This window comes from Phoca vitulina, unplaced genomic scaffold, assembly GCF_004348235.1.
Source record: "Phoca vitulina isolate PV1807 unplaced genomic scaffold, GSC_HSeal_1.0 scaffold9, whole genome shotgun sequence".
Lineage (NCBI taxonomy): Eukaryota > Metazoa > Chordata > Mammalia > Carnivora > Phocidae > Phoca > Phoca vitulina.
In genome coordinates, this window is record NW_022589712.1 from 16,535,396 (window position 1) to 16,553,854 (window position 18,459).

General features: G+C 36.4%; 1 protein-coding gene across 2 annotated transcripts in view; it reads right to left on the bottom strand.

Moving 5' to 3' along the window:
• Positions 1-1,667: 1,667 nt before the first annotated feature.
• The window catches only part of PCMT1 (protein-L-isoaspartate (D-aspartate) O-methyltransferase), a 43,900-nt gene continuing 27,108 nt past the window's right edge, over positions 1,668-18,459 (bottom strand). Inside the window, exons 5-8 of one of the 2 annotated variants that reach the window (XM_032407671.1) lie at positions 17,683-17,803; positions 14,955-15,040; positions 9,754-9,923; positions 1,668-2,471 (exon numbers count right to left, since the gene is read on the bottom strand). In XM_032407671.1, coding sequence (XP_032263562.1) covers positions 2,459-2,471; positions 9,754-9,923; positions 14,955-15,040; positions 17,683-17,803 — 390 coding nt within the window. In that variant the 3' untranslated portion in view covers positions 1,668-2,458. Of the gene's footprint in view, positions 2,472-9,706; positions 9,924-14,954; positions 15,041-17,682; positions 17,804-18,459 lie in introns of both variants that reach the window. The other variant, XM_032407673.1, reaches the window with a different exon arrangement.

Here is an 18,459-nt window from a genome sequence, read left to right on the forward strand (position 1 = left end):
AAGCGTCTGCCTTTGGCTCAGGTCATGATCCCAGGGTCCTGGGATAGAGCCCCACATCGGGCTCCCTGCTCAGCAGGGAGTCTGCTTCTCCCTCTCCCACTCCCCTCCTCTCGTGCTCTCTCTCTCTCTCTCTGAAATAAAATAAAATCTGACAAAGAATTTAAAAAAAATAGAAACTGGAATTCTTAATTTTAATTCTTAACTAGGAGCTAGATTTGTCCTTTAATAAAGTCAAATCTGTAAAAACACCTTGTTTCAATAGGATCTCACAAGACTGGAACTTTTAAAAATATTTTCATTGTCCTCTCTATACTGTATGAAGGAATCACTTCTATTAAGAAAAAATGGAATGCTAAAATATTTTAGAGATTGTGAATCCTAAAGATTAAAGAGACATTTCTTATCTCTGACCAGCACATATATAAATTTAGCTCTTAAAAGGAAAGCTCTTAGACGTAGTTAAAATCCATTATTGCTGTCTCTGCCACTTATCGATGCTCCCTTAAAATCCACTCCTGTTTATTCAACATTTAAAAATTTTAATTCACAAAAGTGTAAAATCCAACAGTAATGCGTGACATGGCATTTGTCTATACCAATGAGGTGGCACTTGGTCCTACTGTATTTATAAACTGTCCCCTCGGCCAGATTGTAAACTCCTTGAGAGTTAAGCACTTTTTTCTAGCCCCGAGACCTAACATAAGGGATTTACATATAATAAAATGTTGGCAATGGCTATGAAGGATACAGACTAGTGGATAAGTTTAAGAATCAATTCAGTTTTAAGACCTAAAGAAAACCTTTGAAACTACCTCAAATGACACTGAGTCCTGCCCCCAAAGGGTCCACGGCCTGGGTCCAGAAGCAGTACCAACAGCAGCGGACTGAAGCCAGCAAGGATCTGAAACACAAGTTTTAGCTGCCAACGGATGCTAGTTTCTCATGTCTGAGATCTTGTCCAAGAAGACACCAGTGAAAAGATGTCTGCATAATTTAAAAAAAAAAAAAACGTTTTTAAACAAATAAAGCTTAAGACTTTAAGAGGTGGGGAGGAGGTGCCTCACACTCTAAGGATGGACTTGGCAGAATCCTACACATTTGCACACAGGAGGGGGTTGCTTTGCTGGGAGTACTAGTTCTGCTAGATCTAGTTTACATTTTTCTCAAGTTCTAGAACTCCTAGAAAAACTAAGATCCTTTTATAAAAGGCTTTAGACCACAGTATTTAAACAAGATCCCAAAGTGCTACTGCCCTCACAGAAACTCATTTTCCAGTCATTATATTAATAAATCTATTTATAGATGAGAAATGTGTTTTGGAACATGCATCCTTGACCCTGACACGAAGGGTCAACTGACACGAAGTCAACTCACTCACTCACTCAGGCACCATTTACTGTTCCTCTACAAGAGGGCAAGCCCTGTGTTAGGCAGAGAAAAATGATGTAGCCCTTGCGTAGTCAAATTCTACAAATGCAGTGTAGTCCTCGTGGGCCGGAAACGTAGTCATATTCTACAAATGCACGGCTGGATTAATGCTATCAATCTATGCTACTCAGATTTCATAAAACAGAGCATCAGAGACACAATTCTATCTCTGTGATCTCAGTCAGCATTCCGTACCGGGGGTACATGTAGTTCTTTCTTTTGTATTCAAACACCACCAATGCCTCTTTTACTTTTAACTTTATTTGGCAAAGCAGCACTGCATAAACTGTTCAGTGACTAGGACCCAGCTTACACAGCACAGTAAATTCATATACATTATCAGCAGCAAATTAGAAACAGAAAAAACAATACTGAGCTACAAGTCTCCTATAATTTTAAAGAGGGAAAGGAAGAACTATGTCAGTTATGTCCAATCTGAACAGCTAAGTGTTGTGAAGGACATCACCTGCCATCTTCTGAAGTTTTAATATTTACAAATGCTTAGTTTTAAGGTAACAAAGCAGCTGATTGTATCTACAACATGCTACTCTAGGACACCACATCAAAAGCTTTAAAAAGGAAGCTCATCTCTATTTTCTTAGTGGCATCTAACAGACATCCAAAAACCAAGAATCTTAACTTGTGAATGGTGTTATCTGATGCACAAGAGCAATCTGATAAATTAATATTGAAACAGAATTAAGTATCTATGAAAAACCACTCCTCGAAATCAATTCACAAACTAAGTCTTCCATTTTGTGGAACCCCGTCTTTTAATATTTTTAAGTAAAATGTGGGCGTGTTAAAGTAATAATACACAAATTTATACTTTGCATCGTTCTTTCACCAATTCAGCTTCTGCGCCTCTTTGAAGAACTAGAAACCCTACAAAACCACACATTTTCATGCTGAAAATAATAGTGTAACAAAGTCCAAAACAAGCTGTGATGCTGTTGGTTTTCAAAAAGCTTTGAGGACTGAGATGAGCAATCCACTGTAATATTATATACTGGTCAAGCTGATGGTGCTTTTACAGTTCATCCCTGGGGGTAAAAAAGAGAAATATATAAGTAGGTTTTACATACTACAAAACTTGGCTAATAATTTAGATACAATTAGTAAATAAGTAAAAATACACCCATCCCCAAGCAATAAAAAGGAAAAAAAAAAAAGCAAACAGCCCCAAGTCAAAGCAAAAATGGAAGTCAGCCATCCAAACATCTCTCGTGCTACTGCAGAATGAATATGAGTCCTAAAGGCCCTGGATTCCTTATTTTTCATTCTAAAGGTACCTTTCTTCCTTCAAGACCAAAAATTCAGAGAAATTTTAACTTTTGGATCTAGGATCTTGCTAACACTATTTATCATAAAATGGCGATGGGTATTTAGAGTTGGAGTAATTTTTTACGGTTACATTGACAAAACTGGACAAAAATGTGGCCTTTTGCTTAGACTATCTGCTAGCAAATGCTGAGTGGGTCAGTCTCAACCCAAACTCTGGGAGAAAAAGCATCCTGTGTAGGTGTATCTGTCAGCTGATTTCAGAAGGCAGCTTCTCAGCTCCAAAGGACACTCGCTCAGCCGGGTGCAGCATTGTACCAGCCTCTGCCAGTAAGGAGGGAGGAAGGGAGGGAGGGAGGGAGGGAGGAAGGGAGGGAGGGAGGGAGGGAGGGAGGAAGGAAGGAAGGAAGGAAGGAAGGAAGGAAGGAAGGAAGGGAGGAAGGAAGGAAAGAAGGAAGGAAGGAAGGAAGAAGAATGCAGCCTAAAGCAAACTGTATGGCATATAAATTATACCTCAAGAAAGCTGTTAAAAGTGAAAAAATAAAGCTACCCAAAAAGCTTCATATTTGAGGATAATCTGAGTGACAAAAACATTGTTCAACACTCAAGATTTTTAGGGGTGAAGAAGTATGATGTTTGCAACTAAATCTCAAATGATTTCAAGAAAAAATATGACCTGTGTATATATACAGAGAGAAAGAGGGAGTGAGAAAGTGGATGTGGAAAAATGTTAACAACTGGTTAACTCTGGATGAAGAGATTCAGGAAGTCTTCATACTATTCTTACAATGTGTAATAAAAATTAAAAAGTTTTTTAAAAGTTAAAATAAATTTGAAGGGAAAGTAAATAAAGAGCTAAAATTTCCCAGGTATGTGGTGAATTAAGGGACTATCAGATAATATGCTTCTTTTTAAAACTGAATTTTGTAAATCGTGTGAGAAATTATTTTCAAGATTACTTCTCTCATAAGCTGCCATTGTCATAGAGTACTGGATTATCTGTTAAATGACAAATTATCAGTTCTGGTTCCTCTTAATATATTCTTCTAAATAATTTAAGCACTATAATTCTCATAGAATAGATTTCACTTAAATTCATGCAAGCATTAAAATATTTAATCTACAAAGAGTTCACTTGCAAAGTGCTCTATTCATAAATTCACTTGTGCTTTTTAAAATGTGAATTGAAGATACTACTGTTTTTGTAAAATAATTTCCCATATTTGACTTGCCTGTTGCAAAGCATTAAGGATATTATAAATAAATATCCTTATTGCCCAACAACACAGTACAAACATTTCTAAATATCCTCTTCAATTAAAAAAATTTTTTTAAAAGGATAAAAACTCTCAATAAACTGGGTATAGAGGAAACGTACCTCAACATAATAAAGGCCATATATGACAAGCCCACAGCTAACATCATACTCAGTGGTGAAAAGCTGAAAGCTTTTCCTCTAAGATCAGGAACAAGACAAGGATGCCCACTCTCGCCACTTTTATTCAACATAGCACTGGAAATCCTAGCCAGAGCAATTAGGCAAGAAAAAGAAATAAAAGGCATCAAAATCGGAAAGAAAGAAGTAAAACTGTCTCTTTTTGCAGACAACATATCATATATAGAAAACCCTAAAAACCACAAAAAAATGTCAAAACTAATAAACTAATTCAATAAAGTTGCAGGAAACAAAATCAGTATACAGAAATCAGTTGTGTTTCTATACACCAATAATGAACTATCAGAAAGAGAAATTAAGAAAACAATTCCATTTATAATTGCATCAAAAAAGAATACAATACCTAAAACAAATTTAAACAAAGTGAAAGATCTGTACACTGAAAAGTATAAGACATTAATGAAAGACATTGAAGAAGACACAATGCTCATGGATTGGAAGAATGAATACTGTTAAAATATCCATACTACCCAAAGCAATCTACTGATTCAATGTAATCCATATCAAAATCCCAACAGCATTTTTCACAGAAACAGAACAACCCTTAAATTTGTATAGAACCATAAAAGGACCCAAATATCCAAAGCAATCTTTAGAAAGAACAAAGCTGGAGGTATCACACTTCCTGATTTCAAACTATATTACAAAGCTATAATAATCAAAATAGTATGGTAGTGCCATAAAAAGAGACACATGGGTCAATGACACAGAATAGACAGCCCAGAAATAAACCCACACATATATGGTCATTTAATTAAGGAGCCAAGAACATACAGTGGGGAGAAGATAATGTCTTCAGTAAATGGTGCTGGGAAAACTAGACAGCCACATGGAAAAGAATCACACTGGACCACCATCTTACACCACACACAAAAAATCTACTCAAAACGGATTAAAGACTTGAATGTAAGACCTCAAACCATAAAACGAAATTTAATGTGGTAATCATCTTGTTGTATATACATATATCAGATCACTATGATGTACACATAAAAGTAATATAATGCTAAGTCAATTATATCTCACTAAAACTGGGGAAAAAGTCATATTTTAAAAAAGCTAACAATGTGGGACAATGTTGATGACATTATTAAATGGAAAAAGGAGATTACAAGATAATGCTACTATATGATCTCAGGATTACAAAAAGATGTATACAGGACTATGGATAAGAGTTAAAAAAAAAAAAAATCTACCAAAATGTTAATAGTGGTTATCTCTAGGTTCTGGGACTGTGGATGATTTTTATTTCATCCTTTGTACGTCTAAAAATTTTTACATTACATATGTATTATTTTGGTAGTCAGAAACAGTATTATTAAAAACAAAAGGAAATGTATAGCACTAAAAAAAAGGAAAAGAGATTAAGTCTATGGACCTGAATTTTAACATTTAGGATGCCAAAGAAAACCAAAAATTTGCTGTCAGAGCATGTATAAATGTCCCATCCTAATACTCCAAAATTGACGTAACTTTCAAGTTATTTTTCCACTTAATGTTCCAAATTCTACATAACTATCTTTATCTGACTTACACGTGTAGATAACTTACAATAAAAAGTATTATGTCCTAAATTTCTAGAAAGTCTCTTTATTATATATGTGCTAAACATATTCATTAGGTTAATAACTATATATATATTATTTCATTATATAATGTATAATTATATATAACTTGTTAGGTTAATAACTCTAACCTACTAACATTAGTATTATATATTTTTATCAAGAACAAATGAAAAGATGTATTACCAAGAAACAACAATCAAAATCCATGAATGGTTTCTACTTAATGGGTTTTCTGAGATAATAAATTATACAAAGTATTATGAGAGACATAAAAATAATTCCAAAAGCAACAAAATATATCCCTGCCTTTAAGAATGCAAAATATGTTATAATGCTGTGATGTATGTAAAGAAATTAAAAAGGGACAATATAGAACAATATGAACACAGGATAACTGGATACCCTAGGACCTATACTGTCAATCTTAGAAATGCCCAACCAATTCATAACATGTTTTTCATGTGTGCATGGCACTTCGAGATGACATTGATAAGCAAAGCGCTTACAGAATGAGAATCCTGAAACAGTCTTCAGTTTCACAAACCAGAGATGGGCTTATTCCATTGACTCTTGTGACCATTAAAAACAAAAATAAAACTTACCAGATGATTAACAAAATATTGATTTCTACATATAATACTTACATAAAATAAAATACAAATTTAAAAAGTATAAAGAGTTTATGAAGCAACTAATACAACTACTACACATTCATAGTCATGAACATAATACCACAGGTTCTAGGTCTATGGCTCATACATCTGGCATTGTCTCCCCTTTTATTACTCCACCAAAATTAGAAGTGATATTTTTCCAAGTATAAGGAAACGTAAGTCTACATCCAGGCTCTGGGCTTTATTTGGCATGAGAATTCAGCATGCCCACTAGGGCTCTTTTTTCCCATATAGTTTCTACCACACCTCCTCAGCAAAGATTGGATCTCACCCTCACGGAGCACTGCAACTAGCTCTGGACTCCTCAGGAAGAAAAGGATGTAAGGCTGGTGAGAAGCTAGAGAACATCCAGAAGAAAGCATGGAGATGAGCTGTTAAATTAATCCTGAAGAAAATCTGAAAGAACAAAGATCACCTAACCTGGCAATAGAACTGACTAGGAGCTTCTGAGATGATAAATCCCAAATGTGGGCTGGGCACTTAGAAAATGGTAAATGACTCTTTTCAACCACATTCTATCAACTGCCTTAACTCAGGCCACCACCATTTCACCCCTAACTTGCTACAACCACATTCTGTTTCTGTCGTTCTGTCCCTTTCCAATCTACTCTCTACACCACAGCCAGAGTCATCTTTCTGAAATGTAATTCTGATTACTTCACTGTCTGGCTTCAACACAGCTGCTCCCTACTAAACACACTATACTCTAATTGACTGTCTTCTTCAGATTTTTTTGGATCTCCCAAGTGACTGTAAGTTCCACGAGAATGGTCAGTTTCAAATTCTCAGCTATGTATCCATGGCCCTAGTACAGTCCCTGCTCTCAGTGGGTTCCAGTAAAACTGTTTCCTCCCCTTATGGCCTATCATGGTAGGACCCTGGTACCTGGGTATGTCAACGTCTTTTCCGGATTTCCATAACCGTTCCCATATTTCTTTGAACAGTCCTTTCACTAAAATCACTTTAAAATCCTAGCTGAGCATACTTTCTGTTCTGGACCCTGACTGAGAGTCTAAGAATACAAATAGAAATAGCAGATTAATGGTCTCTTTAGATTTTTAAGTTAACTGTTGTTTTCAAACATCCTATTTTCTAGTAATTTCTTTCAGTACAAAAAAAATTTAATGTGGCAGTTGTTTTTTCCAATTTTGTTTTCAGATTTTGTTTCACCTTTACATTCTTTAAACCTATATTCTTTAAACTTAAAGATTTACAATTAAGTAACCATCTCTGGGGGCACCTGGACGGCTCAGCTGGTAGAACATGCAACTCTTGATCTCAGGGTCATGAGTCGAAGCCCCACACTGGGCATAGAGCTCACTTAAAACAAAACAAAAAAGACCCACTACATCTTTGGATGTAGGAAAATGTGTTTGAACAAACAGAAAATTGACAACAGAAAGAATTAGGAAGTCCTCCTGGTACAACTAGAGAAAAGTTTCCAGTGATACGTATGTGTAAAATTGCCCAATCTTTTAAAAAGTTGAAAACCAAAAAGAAAAACAAGTATATATATTTAAATATTTGGTAAATGACTAAATATATTTGGTAAATCACTTGTCCATAAATTTAAAAATTATTCTAAATTTAATACAAATAATTTAGTTTTATAAGGGGTGAATATAGGTATTGTGGAAACATAGAGCTTGTATGACCTGGGAAGGGGGAGAACCTCTTCATGAAGCGAAAAAAAAGAGGACTAAAAACAAGACTGCCTATAATATTAGGTGTAAGGCCAGGAAGGCCCCCAAGCATGTGAAGGCCCTGAGGCTTAAGTTTCGTTTGCTTCATGCTAAATCCACCTCTGGTTATAAAAACAAAATACCTTTTTGTAATTCCTTCATCATCAAACTACAGTGGAATGTTCAATACTAATATTTATTGTATATAAGAAGAAAAGTTTTAAACTTACTAATGAAAATCTGAACTCTTACTTGATACCAAATTTCTGTAAGTTCAGTGTATGTTTGCCCCTTTTATACAATAGCAACTATACAATTATATAACAACATAACCATACTAGAAGCAAAGTCAAGGAAGGCTGTAATTAGTTGTTAAGAACTATATGATTTTAACTGACAGGACTCATAGCTTTTTAATTTTTTTTTTTTTTAAGTGGCCGTGTTCCAGGTTAGAATTCAAAGAAAATAGCTATGTCCACATTAAGTGAAGAATAAAGCAATTCCTAATAACATATCTCAGAAATGGACAATCAGAATAAAAAGAAAAACTGAGATTCATTACCATTTTTGCAATTAAACATTCATTCACATGGTATCTTTCCTCCTTCCAAAAAAACAAAATTAAGAGGTCTATTAAACTTATAATCACCATTTTACTTATTAAAAAAATAATTATCTTAAAATAAGTACCTCTGTCAAATAAAAAAAGATTCTAAAACAAGGAAACTTGTAAAGTCTTTCTTATTTTGACATTTAATTTTAAGTAGTCTTAGCTAGTGTCATTCTTATTGATCTCACTCCTTCCCACTGAAGGACATGGGGAGGGAAAGGGCGAAGGAGAGAGGAAGAAGAGAAACCTTGGCTTCAGACAAAATACTCAGATTATGCTGAGACATAAAACACAAGTAGGCATTACAATGAGCCATGCTGTACTGAGGATTATGCTGCATGCTGTTGGCCCTTTGGGTGGGTTTGTGAGACCTGGGCACTGCACTCGCTTTGAGCTCACAGAATCCACTCCCCTCCCCAGGAACTTAGGGTGGCTTCAAAATGGGCTGGCCAGTTCTATAGACTGGTGAGAAGTTTATTTGGCCCAGGTTGTTAGAATGTCAATGAACCTGACTGAAAGAAAGCAAGCTGAGCAGAAAAATGTCTTCTCTGGGATTCTGACACCTTTGAAAACTGGGACAAGAGTATCTTTTCCCTTCTTTCTCTTTGTAACAATGGTACACACAGGGTGTGAACGGGGCAGAAAGGATGGCCCCTTCTCTTCGGACCAAAGTCTTTCTTTCCATGACCATAAAGCAGCTACAAAAATGATTTGTGAATACAGAAAAAGAATGGCTGATAATAAGTATCCTTAAAAAGTTCTGAACTGTAGCTAAAAGCCTCTTTTAAAAAAAAAAGGAAGAAAAAAAAAAAAACACCTTTGTGCCAACCAAGTCTCACCCCCCTTTCCCAAAGATATGAGTTAAACCAAAAGAAGGGCAGACTCATGCAAAATTTTTCTAGATTTTTAATGTAGTGAATTTCTGATGTTAAAATGGAGAAGCATAAAGGTGACAACCAAAAAAAGCAGCTCTTGTGGTCTAATGTCTTAGAATCCACACCCTTCACCTTGCATGTGTGGAAGAAGAAAGAGCAGAAGATAAAATCACTTCCACCTGGACCACTGCTTCTCTTTGTCTGTTAAAGGCACGTATATCACTCCCATCAGGGGTTTCATCTTGACACTGCCGTCCTGCAGCTTGTCATACTGCTCCAACATCTGGTTTCCACCTGCGGGACCAACTGGCAATATCAATCTCCCACCAGGCTTTAACTGGTCTATCAGCTAAAAAGAAAAAGAAAAAGACATACACACCAAGTTACAGATTTTATATTAAGAGTCATTTTACATCACCACAACTTTCCAGTGTCCACGCGCAGAAAGCAGAAATGCACTTTATTTAGTAGATACATACTTTGATTGTTAAACTTACTACTCAGTCACCATTTAACCATTTACCATCGACCTCCTCTACTAAACTACAAGTTCTTTGATGAGAGGGACTGTGATCTTATTCATCTTTGTGCACTGGGCACCTAACATAGTACATGGTACAACTGCAGGGCTCAAAATGAACTGAACCACATAATGTAGAGCTATCCTCTTGGGAAGACCAAAGGCAAAGCAGAACATTTCAATGCCTGTATACCGTTTTAAATCTGTGTGGTTTGGAGCAGAGAAGGGAGCAGGGGAGTGCAGAAAATCAGTAAGGAGTCCCTACCCTGTCATTGTAGAATTTAGAGCATCACTGAGCCAAAAAATAAGGGAACCTCGGTTTTATGACTGAATTTAGGATTGCTCGCACCATGACAAAGGAAGGTAGGGCTGGAGTTCTGCAGCATTAGAATGTAAGACACCCTTGTCAATGAAAAACCAAGACTACTCAGTGAAAGCCCTTCCAGTCAGAAAACTTTTAGGTCACATGTTACCATTTGAATGTGGCCTTACAAATGACTACTAATCTAAAACTGTAAGGGAGAAACTTTACTTTGGATAGATTATCCCAGAAAAGTGCGTCCTCAAAATTTCAGTTGTCAGCAAGCCTATCTGATTTTTCCCACTTTAATCTTTATTCAAGTAATTCTTGCAAGTATTCTTTGAGTTGTTTCTCTAAATGTCAAGGTTTATGATAAAATGAAGCAGACTTGCCCCTACTCCAATCTTGCTCCCTAAATCCAGTCATTTTAAATATTTTAAGTGCTCTTAGCTGTGTCGTCTAGTATTTACTTTTTTGGTAGTGATTATTTCTAAAGCATGTCTTTTATGCTTTTCATTAAAATATAACTGACATATAACATTGTATTAGTTTTAGGTGTACAACATAAGGGTTTGATAATATGTATATACTGCAAAACGATTACCACAATAAGTTTAATTAACATCCATCACTACACATAGTTACAATTTTTTCTTTGTGATGAAGAGCACTTTTAAGACCTACTCACTCAGCAACTGTCAAATATATAATACAGTGTTGTTAACTACAGTGACCATGCTGTAGAGTCTTTACGTTCTTATTTCAAATTATATGCTAGATGAGGCCTGAGCTCTCTTATTCTGCTCCTTTCCCCTCTTCCTCAATCCAACCAATATCATAATTTTTTAAAACCATTTTCAGTTATGACTGTAAACATAATTTGCAGCTGAGCCAAGAGGTAGCCAATGCTTGTTTCCTTTCTTATACAACAGTTGTTTATCCTGCACTTAGAAACTGAAGCTCTTTCAGGGCACCTGGCTGGCTCAGTTAGAAGAGCACGACTCTTGGGGCGCCTGGGTGGCTCAGTCGTTAAGCATCTGCCTTCGGCTCAGGTCATGATCCCAGGGTCCTGGGATCGAGCCCCAAATCGGGCTCCCTGCTCGGCAGCAAGCGTGCTTCTCCCTCTCCCACTCCCTCTGCTTGTGTTCCCTCTCTCGCTGTCTCTCTCTCTGTCAAATGAATAAATAAAATCTTTAAAAAAATAATAAATAAAAATAAAATAAAGATTTAAAAAAAAAAAGAAGAGCACAACTCTTGATCTTAGAGCTGTGAGTTCGAGCCCCACATTGCACGTAGAGATTCTTAATTAAAAAAAAAATAAAAATAAAAAATAAACAAAAAAAAAGAACCTTAAGCTCTTTTTTTTTTCATTCACTTCATTTTCTTTGTAACTGTTTTCTAAATATTTGTACCCTCCAACAACCTCTCAATAAGATCTTCAGTCAAACCCATCTAATTAGTGTTCTGTTGTTGTTGTTTGGTAGACTCCCTTCGAGTGCCTTCCTCCTCCTGCCCCAAATCTGGACTGCTTAATCCCCAGGCCCGCTGCACAGCTCTCGTCAGGGGAGTTCCCTGGTAACAGTGGGGACTCTCATCATCTCTCTCCTGAATCAGCTGTTCTACCTGCCTAGATCTCAGGGCTTCCTTTTTCTGGTTTTTCCTACCATCTCTCTCCTCCCTCATTTTTTGACATTAAAGCAATTCCTCTAGAAGTATTCTGTGAAACAGTGCATGGAGTATTTTAAAAGAGAGAGACTAAAATTTGCAAGTCTAAAACTATTTTACATACTTGACAGTATGTGTGGGTACAGAATTCAAGGTTGGAAATCATTTTCAGAAAAGTTCAGAACTGTGAGGGTTTGTTACTCTGACTTGTTGATTCTAATGCTGCTATTCTGCAGTCTGATGCCTTTCTGATTACCAATCCTTAACAGATTATGATTTGTTGTTCTGGAAGCTTCTAGAATCTTCTCTTTATCCCTAATACCCTACAATTTTATGGTGATATTATGTTTCCTTTTTTTTTTTTCCCTCTCTTTTAGAAAAAATTCGTCATAATGGGCACTCAATAGATCTTTTCAAACTATAGAATCATGTCCTTCGGTTCTGGGAAACTTTCTTGCCTAAGGCTTAGCACTAATTGTTCCTCATACAGAATTTCAAGCATCAGCTCCTCTTGTCAGACCCATGCTTCATCTCTGACTTCCAAGATCCTCATGCCTCTGATTTCTAAGCCCTTTCCAAGTTGTGCCAAGCAAACTGCTTCTGCAATGATCCCCTCTGCAGGCTCTTTGGTTCAACTTCCTCCGCCCTCCGGAGTCAGTTATTACTCCATCCACTTTCCATCTACATACACCACAGGGTTCAGGAGTGCAGGTATAATCTCCAAGATAAAGAAATATGGAGTTTGTGTTTCTGTTTCCTGCTTTTCTAGTTGTTTGGGGGTAATATACAAAAGGAGGCATAAACATCTTTTCTGTTATCTTAAAACTGGAAGGCCCCTCTCTTCAATCACATGTAAATTCATACTGAGCTAGGGATGCCTGGGTAGCCCAGTCAGTTAGGCGTCTGACTCTTGATTTCAGCTCAGGTTGTGATCTCAGGGTCGTGAGATCGAGCCCTGTGTTGGGCTCCGTGCTCAGCAGGTCAGCGGGGTCAGTGGGGAGTCTGCTTCTTTCCCTCTCCCTCTGCCCCACCCCCTGTGTGCATGCTCTTTCTCTCTCTAAAATAAATAATTTTTAAATTCATACTGAGCTAAAGCCAGAAATTCCCTTCAAGATCATCTCAGAGACTTAGTGGGGGAAGATAAGCCCTGCACCCCAGCCCCTTCATTTAAACACAGTTCTATTTCACATTTTAATTGTTCCTACTAGGCTGCATTAAAAAAAAAAAAAAGTTAAAAACCTACGGATCATGTGTCTATATGTGAACATTCATTGAGCTATTCATTTATGACTTGTACATCTTTCTACAGCATACATGTTTTCATTTTTTATTTTTTTAAAGATTTTATTTATTTATTTGACAGAGAGAGACGGTGAGAGAGGGAACACAAGCAGGGGGAGTGAGAGAGGGAGAAGCAGGCTTCCCGCTGAGCAGGAGCCCGATGCGGGGCTCGATCCCAGGACCCCGGGATCATGATCTGAGCCGAAGGCAGACGCTTAATGACTGAGCCACCCAGGCGCCTGCATATATGTTTTTAATTTGAAGTAAACTCTACTGCACACATGGGGTTCAAACTCATGACCCCAAGATCAAGATGTGCATGCTTTACTGAGCCAGTTAGGCATCCCCTCCACAGCATATCAACCCTTCAATTAAAATGTGTTAAAACCACTGGTTTAGTTTGAAAAAACAAACAACAACTACAACAAAAACAGGTAACAGCGCCAGAGAAAATAAGTAATTTTCTCAAAGTCATTCAGTCAATAAACAGGAAGTCAATGACCAGAACAAGTTCCCTAACTTTCAGCCTCTCATTAGCTGATCTAAACATACAAAACATAACCCTTCCAGACTGGGGAGTGGCTGAGACTGGGCAGAAGTGTCACTCTCAGCCCCTAGTCATCTAGTCCAGACTGTGGAAAACTCAGACACCATAGAAACCTAACATCTCAGTGAACTTAACCAAGGATTATTAAGGGCTGAGAGAAGCTCATCAGTCTTACTGAAATAGAAAACCAATATTGGGGGCACCTGGGTGACTTAGTCAGTTAAGCATTCGACTCTTGATTTTGGCTCAGGTCATGATCTCAGGGTCTTGGGATCAAGCCCCAAGTAGGGCTCTGCACTCCGCTCAGAGTCTGCTTGAGTTTCTCCCTCTGCCCCTCCCCCCACTTGTCATGCTCTCTCTCTAAAATAAATTTTTTTTTAAAAACAAAAAACCAATTTTGTACTTAAATATTTCCTTGATTATGTACTATACAATACTGGAATATCCTTCCATCTCATTGCAACTATGCAAACCCTACTATTCTTTCAGATTCAGTTCCAATTCCATTCCTGTATGTAGTCTCTTTAACTGTTCCACATAAAGTTCTCTCCCTCCCTTGAACTCTTACAGTAGTACATGTTTTCTTTTCCCTTCAATATATATTATATGCTAATGATATGCTATCATAGCATTAATTTCCCTGTTATATGTATGACACATTTCTTCCAGAATATAAGCTTTGTGATATGTCATACATAAAATGTATGACAAATATCTCCTTGGTCTCACCCATGCACTTAGCAATCTTGCACATTCTGGTATTTAATAAAACACGAAGTGATTATCAGATCATGAACTCCAGACAGATTTTTCTAATTCTACTGGCGTATGAGTTCTTAGATGGATCAAATGCAGTTTCAAATAAGACAGCCACGAACTATTAGTAATTTTCCAAGTCATTTATATAACTCATTTATATGAAAAAAAAATTGCCTATTAAGTGTAATTAAAATGCATGACATAAAAGTCTAATTATGTTTTGATCATCTAGAAGTCATTTCTCTATAAATCTTTTACAGCTTTAGTTGACTAAAGCACAAAAACACAGGAAAAAAACCCAACTCACTGCCTGGGGTACAACTGGGGCTGCAGCTCCTACGTGAATAGCATCATAAGGGGCTTCTTCGGCATATCCCATTCTTCCATCCCCCACTGAAAGAAAAAAAATTATACTTTAAAAATCTGCTCAGATAGAACTACCCAGTGTGAAGAATTATAGGAGGTTTAAAGCAGAGCAAAGAGAGACTTTTAATAAATGATGCTGTGACAACTGGATATTCATATGGAAAAAATATACACACTTGAATCTATCTCTTACATACACAAGAATCAATGTCAGATCAAAGATCTAAATGTGAAAAGCTAAAATAATGCTTCTGAGAAGTAACAGAGGGATATATCTTCATGATTTTAGAGTAGTCTTTTTTTTTTTTTTTTTTTAAGATTTTTATTCATTTCTTGTCAGAAAGAGAGAAAGCACACAAACAGGGGTAGCGGCAGGCAGAGGGAGAAGCAGGTTTCCTGCTGAGCAGGGAGCCCGATGAGGAACTCAATCCCAGGACCTGGAGATCGTGACCTGAGCTGAAGGCAGACACTTAACCAACTGAGCCACAGAGGCATCCCGATTTTAAAGTAGTCTTAAAGAAGATACAGAAGAAGGGGAGCCTGGGTGGCATAGTCAGTTGAGCATCCGACTCAGTTTCAGGTCAGGTCATGATCTTAGGGTCGTGATCTTGGGGTCATGAGGTGGGGCCCTGCATTGGGCTCTGCACTCAAGAGGAGTCTGCTTCAGATTCTGTCTCCCTCTTCTTCTGCCCCTCCCACTCATGCTCTCTCTCTAGAAGAAATAAATAAATTTAAAAAAAAAAAAGGACACAGAAAACACTGGAAAAAGCTACTAAGTCTGACACAGTAAAATTAAGTATTTCTGGGGCACCTGGGTGGCCCAGTTGGTTAAGCGACTGCCTTCGACTCTGGTCATGATCCCAGGGTCCTGGGATCGAGCCCTGTGTATCAGGCTCCTTGCTCAGTGGGAGCCTGCTTCTCCCTCTCCCTCTGCCTGCTATTTCCCCTGCTTGTACTCTCTCTCTCTCAGTGTCAAATAAATAAATTAAATCTTTTAAAATAAATAAATAGATAGATAAAATTAAGTATTTCTATTGGGGTGACTAGGTGGCTCAGCCGATTAAGCATCTGCCTTCAGCTCAAGTCATGATTCCAGAGTCCTGGGATGGAGCCCCGCATCGGGCTCCCTGCTCATTGGTGAGTCTGCTTCTCCCTCTGCCCCTCCTCCCGCTCGTGCTGTCTCTCTCTCTCTCTCTCTCTCTCAAGTAAAAAAATAAATAAAATCTTAAAAAAAATAAAATTAAGCATTTCTATTAATCAAGAAAGCACCAATATAAGTGAAAAAGCATGCCAAAGAGTGGGAGAAAAGATTTCTAATATGTATAAATAGACAAAAGGCTAATCTATAGAGGTCCTACATATCAAAGAAAAATATAAACAACTCACTATCTGAACAAGACATTTCACAAAGGAAGACATCCAAATGGTCAAGCATATGAAACAGTGTTCGAGCTCATCAGTTAGGAGGAAAATAAAAAATTAAAATTACAAAGACTTACTGCTATACACTAAGTGGGTAAAAAGAAAAATCTAACAATACCAAGTGTTGATAAGGCATAGAGCACTAAGAACACTGATACATTGCTGATGGGAATGTAAATTGGTTCAATCACTTTTAAAAAGTTTTGGATATCTATGGTTACCCTATGAACCTGTAATAATACTCTACATAAATGAATGCTTGTATGATGAGTGTATATATGCATTTGGACCTTTGTACACATATGTTCACAGCAGCATTGTGAACATCCCCAAATCAGAAACAACCCAAAATATCCATCTACAGTAGAATAAACAAATTTTGGTAATGTCCTTACAGTACAATGTTATATAGCAAGCAATAAAAATTAACTATATATAAAAGATGGGTGACTCTTACAAACATAATATTGAATGAAAGAAATAAATCATCACAGAATATATACTGTATGATTCTCTTCATCTAAAGTTCAAAATTAAATTGAGCATCATTTATGGAAGTGTAGCTAAGTAGTAAATGCATAAAAGTAATGATGTTGGTCAGGACTAAGGAGAAGGGAAAGAGTTCTGAGGAGGGAAAAGCAAGCAGACATCCAAGCTACCAATGTTGTTCCCTTTCTAGATCAGTGTGATGATGAAGCAGGTATTTTTGCTAAGCTTCACATTTATGCTTTATGCATGTTTTAATGTTTGTTACTTCTCATAATAGTACAGTGTGCTCACACGGAAATATGTTCACTATATACTGCTGAAAAAAGCAAACTAAACGACGGAATATATGAGTCAATTAAAAAAAAATTGTGTATATATGTATATTTATTCATATGTATAATTTTTATGTCTAGAAAACTTAAGACAGAAAAGGAGGGGTTTCTTTTTTATCTTACACATTTCTGCACTTTAAATTTTTCATAATGGACACTTGCTACTTTACTATTAATTCTTCAAAAGTAATGAAGAAAGAATTTACAACATGAGCATTTTCTGAAATAGTTAACAGTCATATCACCACCATAGTCAAGGTAGAACCAGCATAACATTTTACAGTAACTGTTTTCCTTACCTAGTACTTAAAGGTGAATGTTTAAAAAAAAAGCAAAAATTAGCTTGAGTATTATTTAGCTTGCATGGGATCTTCTGAAAATAAAAACTCTCCAAAGAGGAAATTTTTAAAGTTTTCTGATACTCACCAACCAGTTGCACTCTCCCTGAAGACAAAAGCACTGGATCGTCCTTTTTGACATTATTTATTGAGTCATCTACTAGCTCTTTAATGTGGTCAATTCCTATGACTTTTCCACTAGAGCCAACCTGGAAATAAGGGAATAATTCAATAGCTCACTGGCCTAAATTTGTCTTTCTGAAGTGTCATTAAAGTGTTTCCTCACCTAAAGTCATATTTTGCAATGTGAAATGAAGACAAACAGCTCAAGCCTCCAATTAGATTGTTATTCAGTTTACTATAAAATATTTACCAAATACAACTTTTTCAGCTATAACCCTCAAATGGATAATTACGTTTCAGGAATTAAGAAGCTAGAATTACAAAAACTTGCAATACTAAAAAAAAATCCTTTTTCTTCAATTTCTAATTTTTAAACCCCAAACCCTGAAATAAGACTTAACTGCTTAACCAATAATTAACTAATATTAAATGCTTAATATTAATATTAAATACTTAATAAAAAATGTTTAATAAATTAATATTAAATACTTAAACTGCACTTAATATTAAATGGTAGTTGGTGCAATCATTTTTAATTTAAATTCCACCTAGAAGTGTGACTTTAAACATTAAAATGTTACATAAAAAATTCTATAGGGATTTCTACACCCGATTCTACTGCCATATGCGGAAAACATAAAATACATAAAAGTATAAAAAGGCCCCAAGTATAAATATTAATTGTAAAATAAATTTAGCAAAATAAAGACTCTGAAGTCAGACAACCTGGGTTCACATCTAA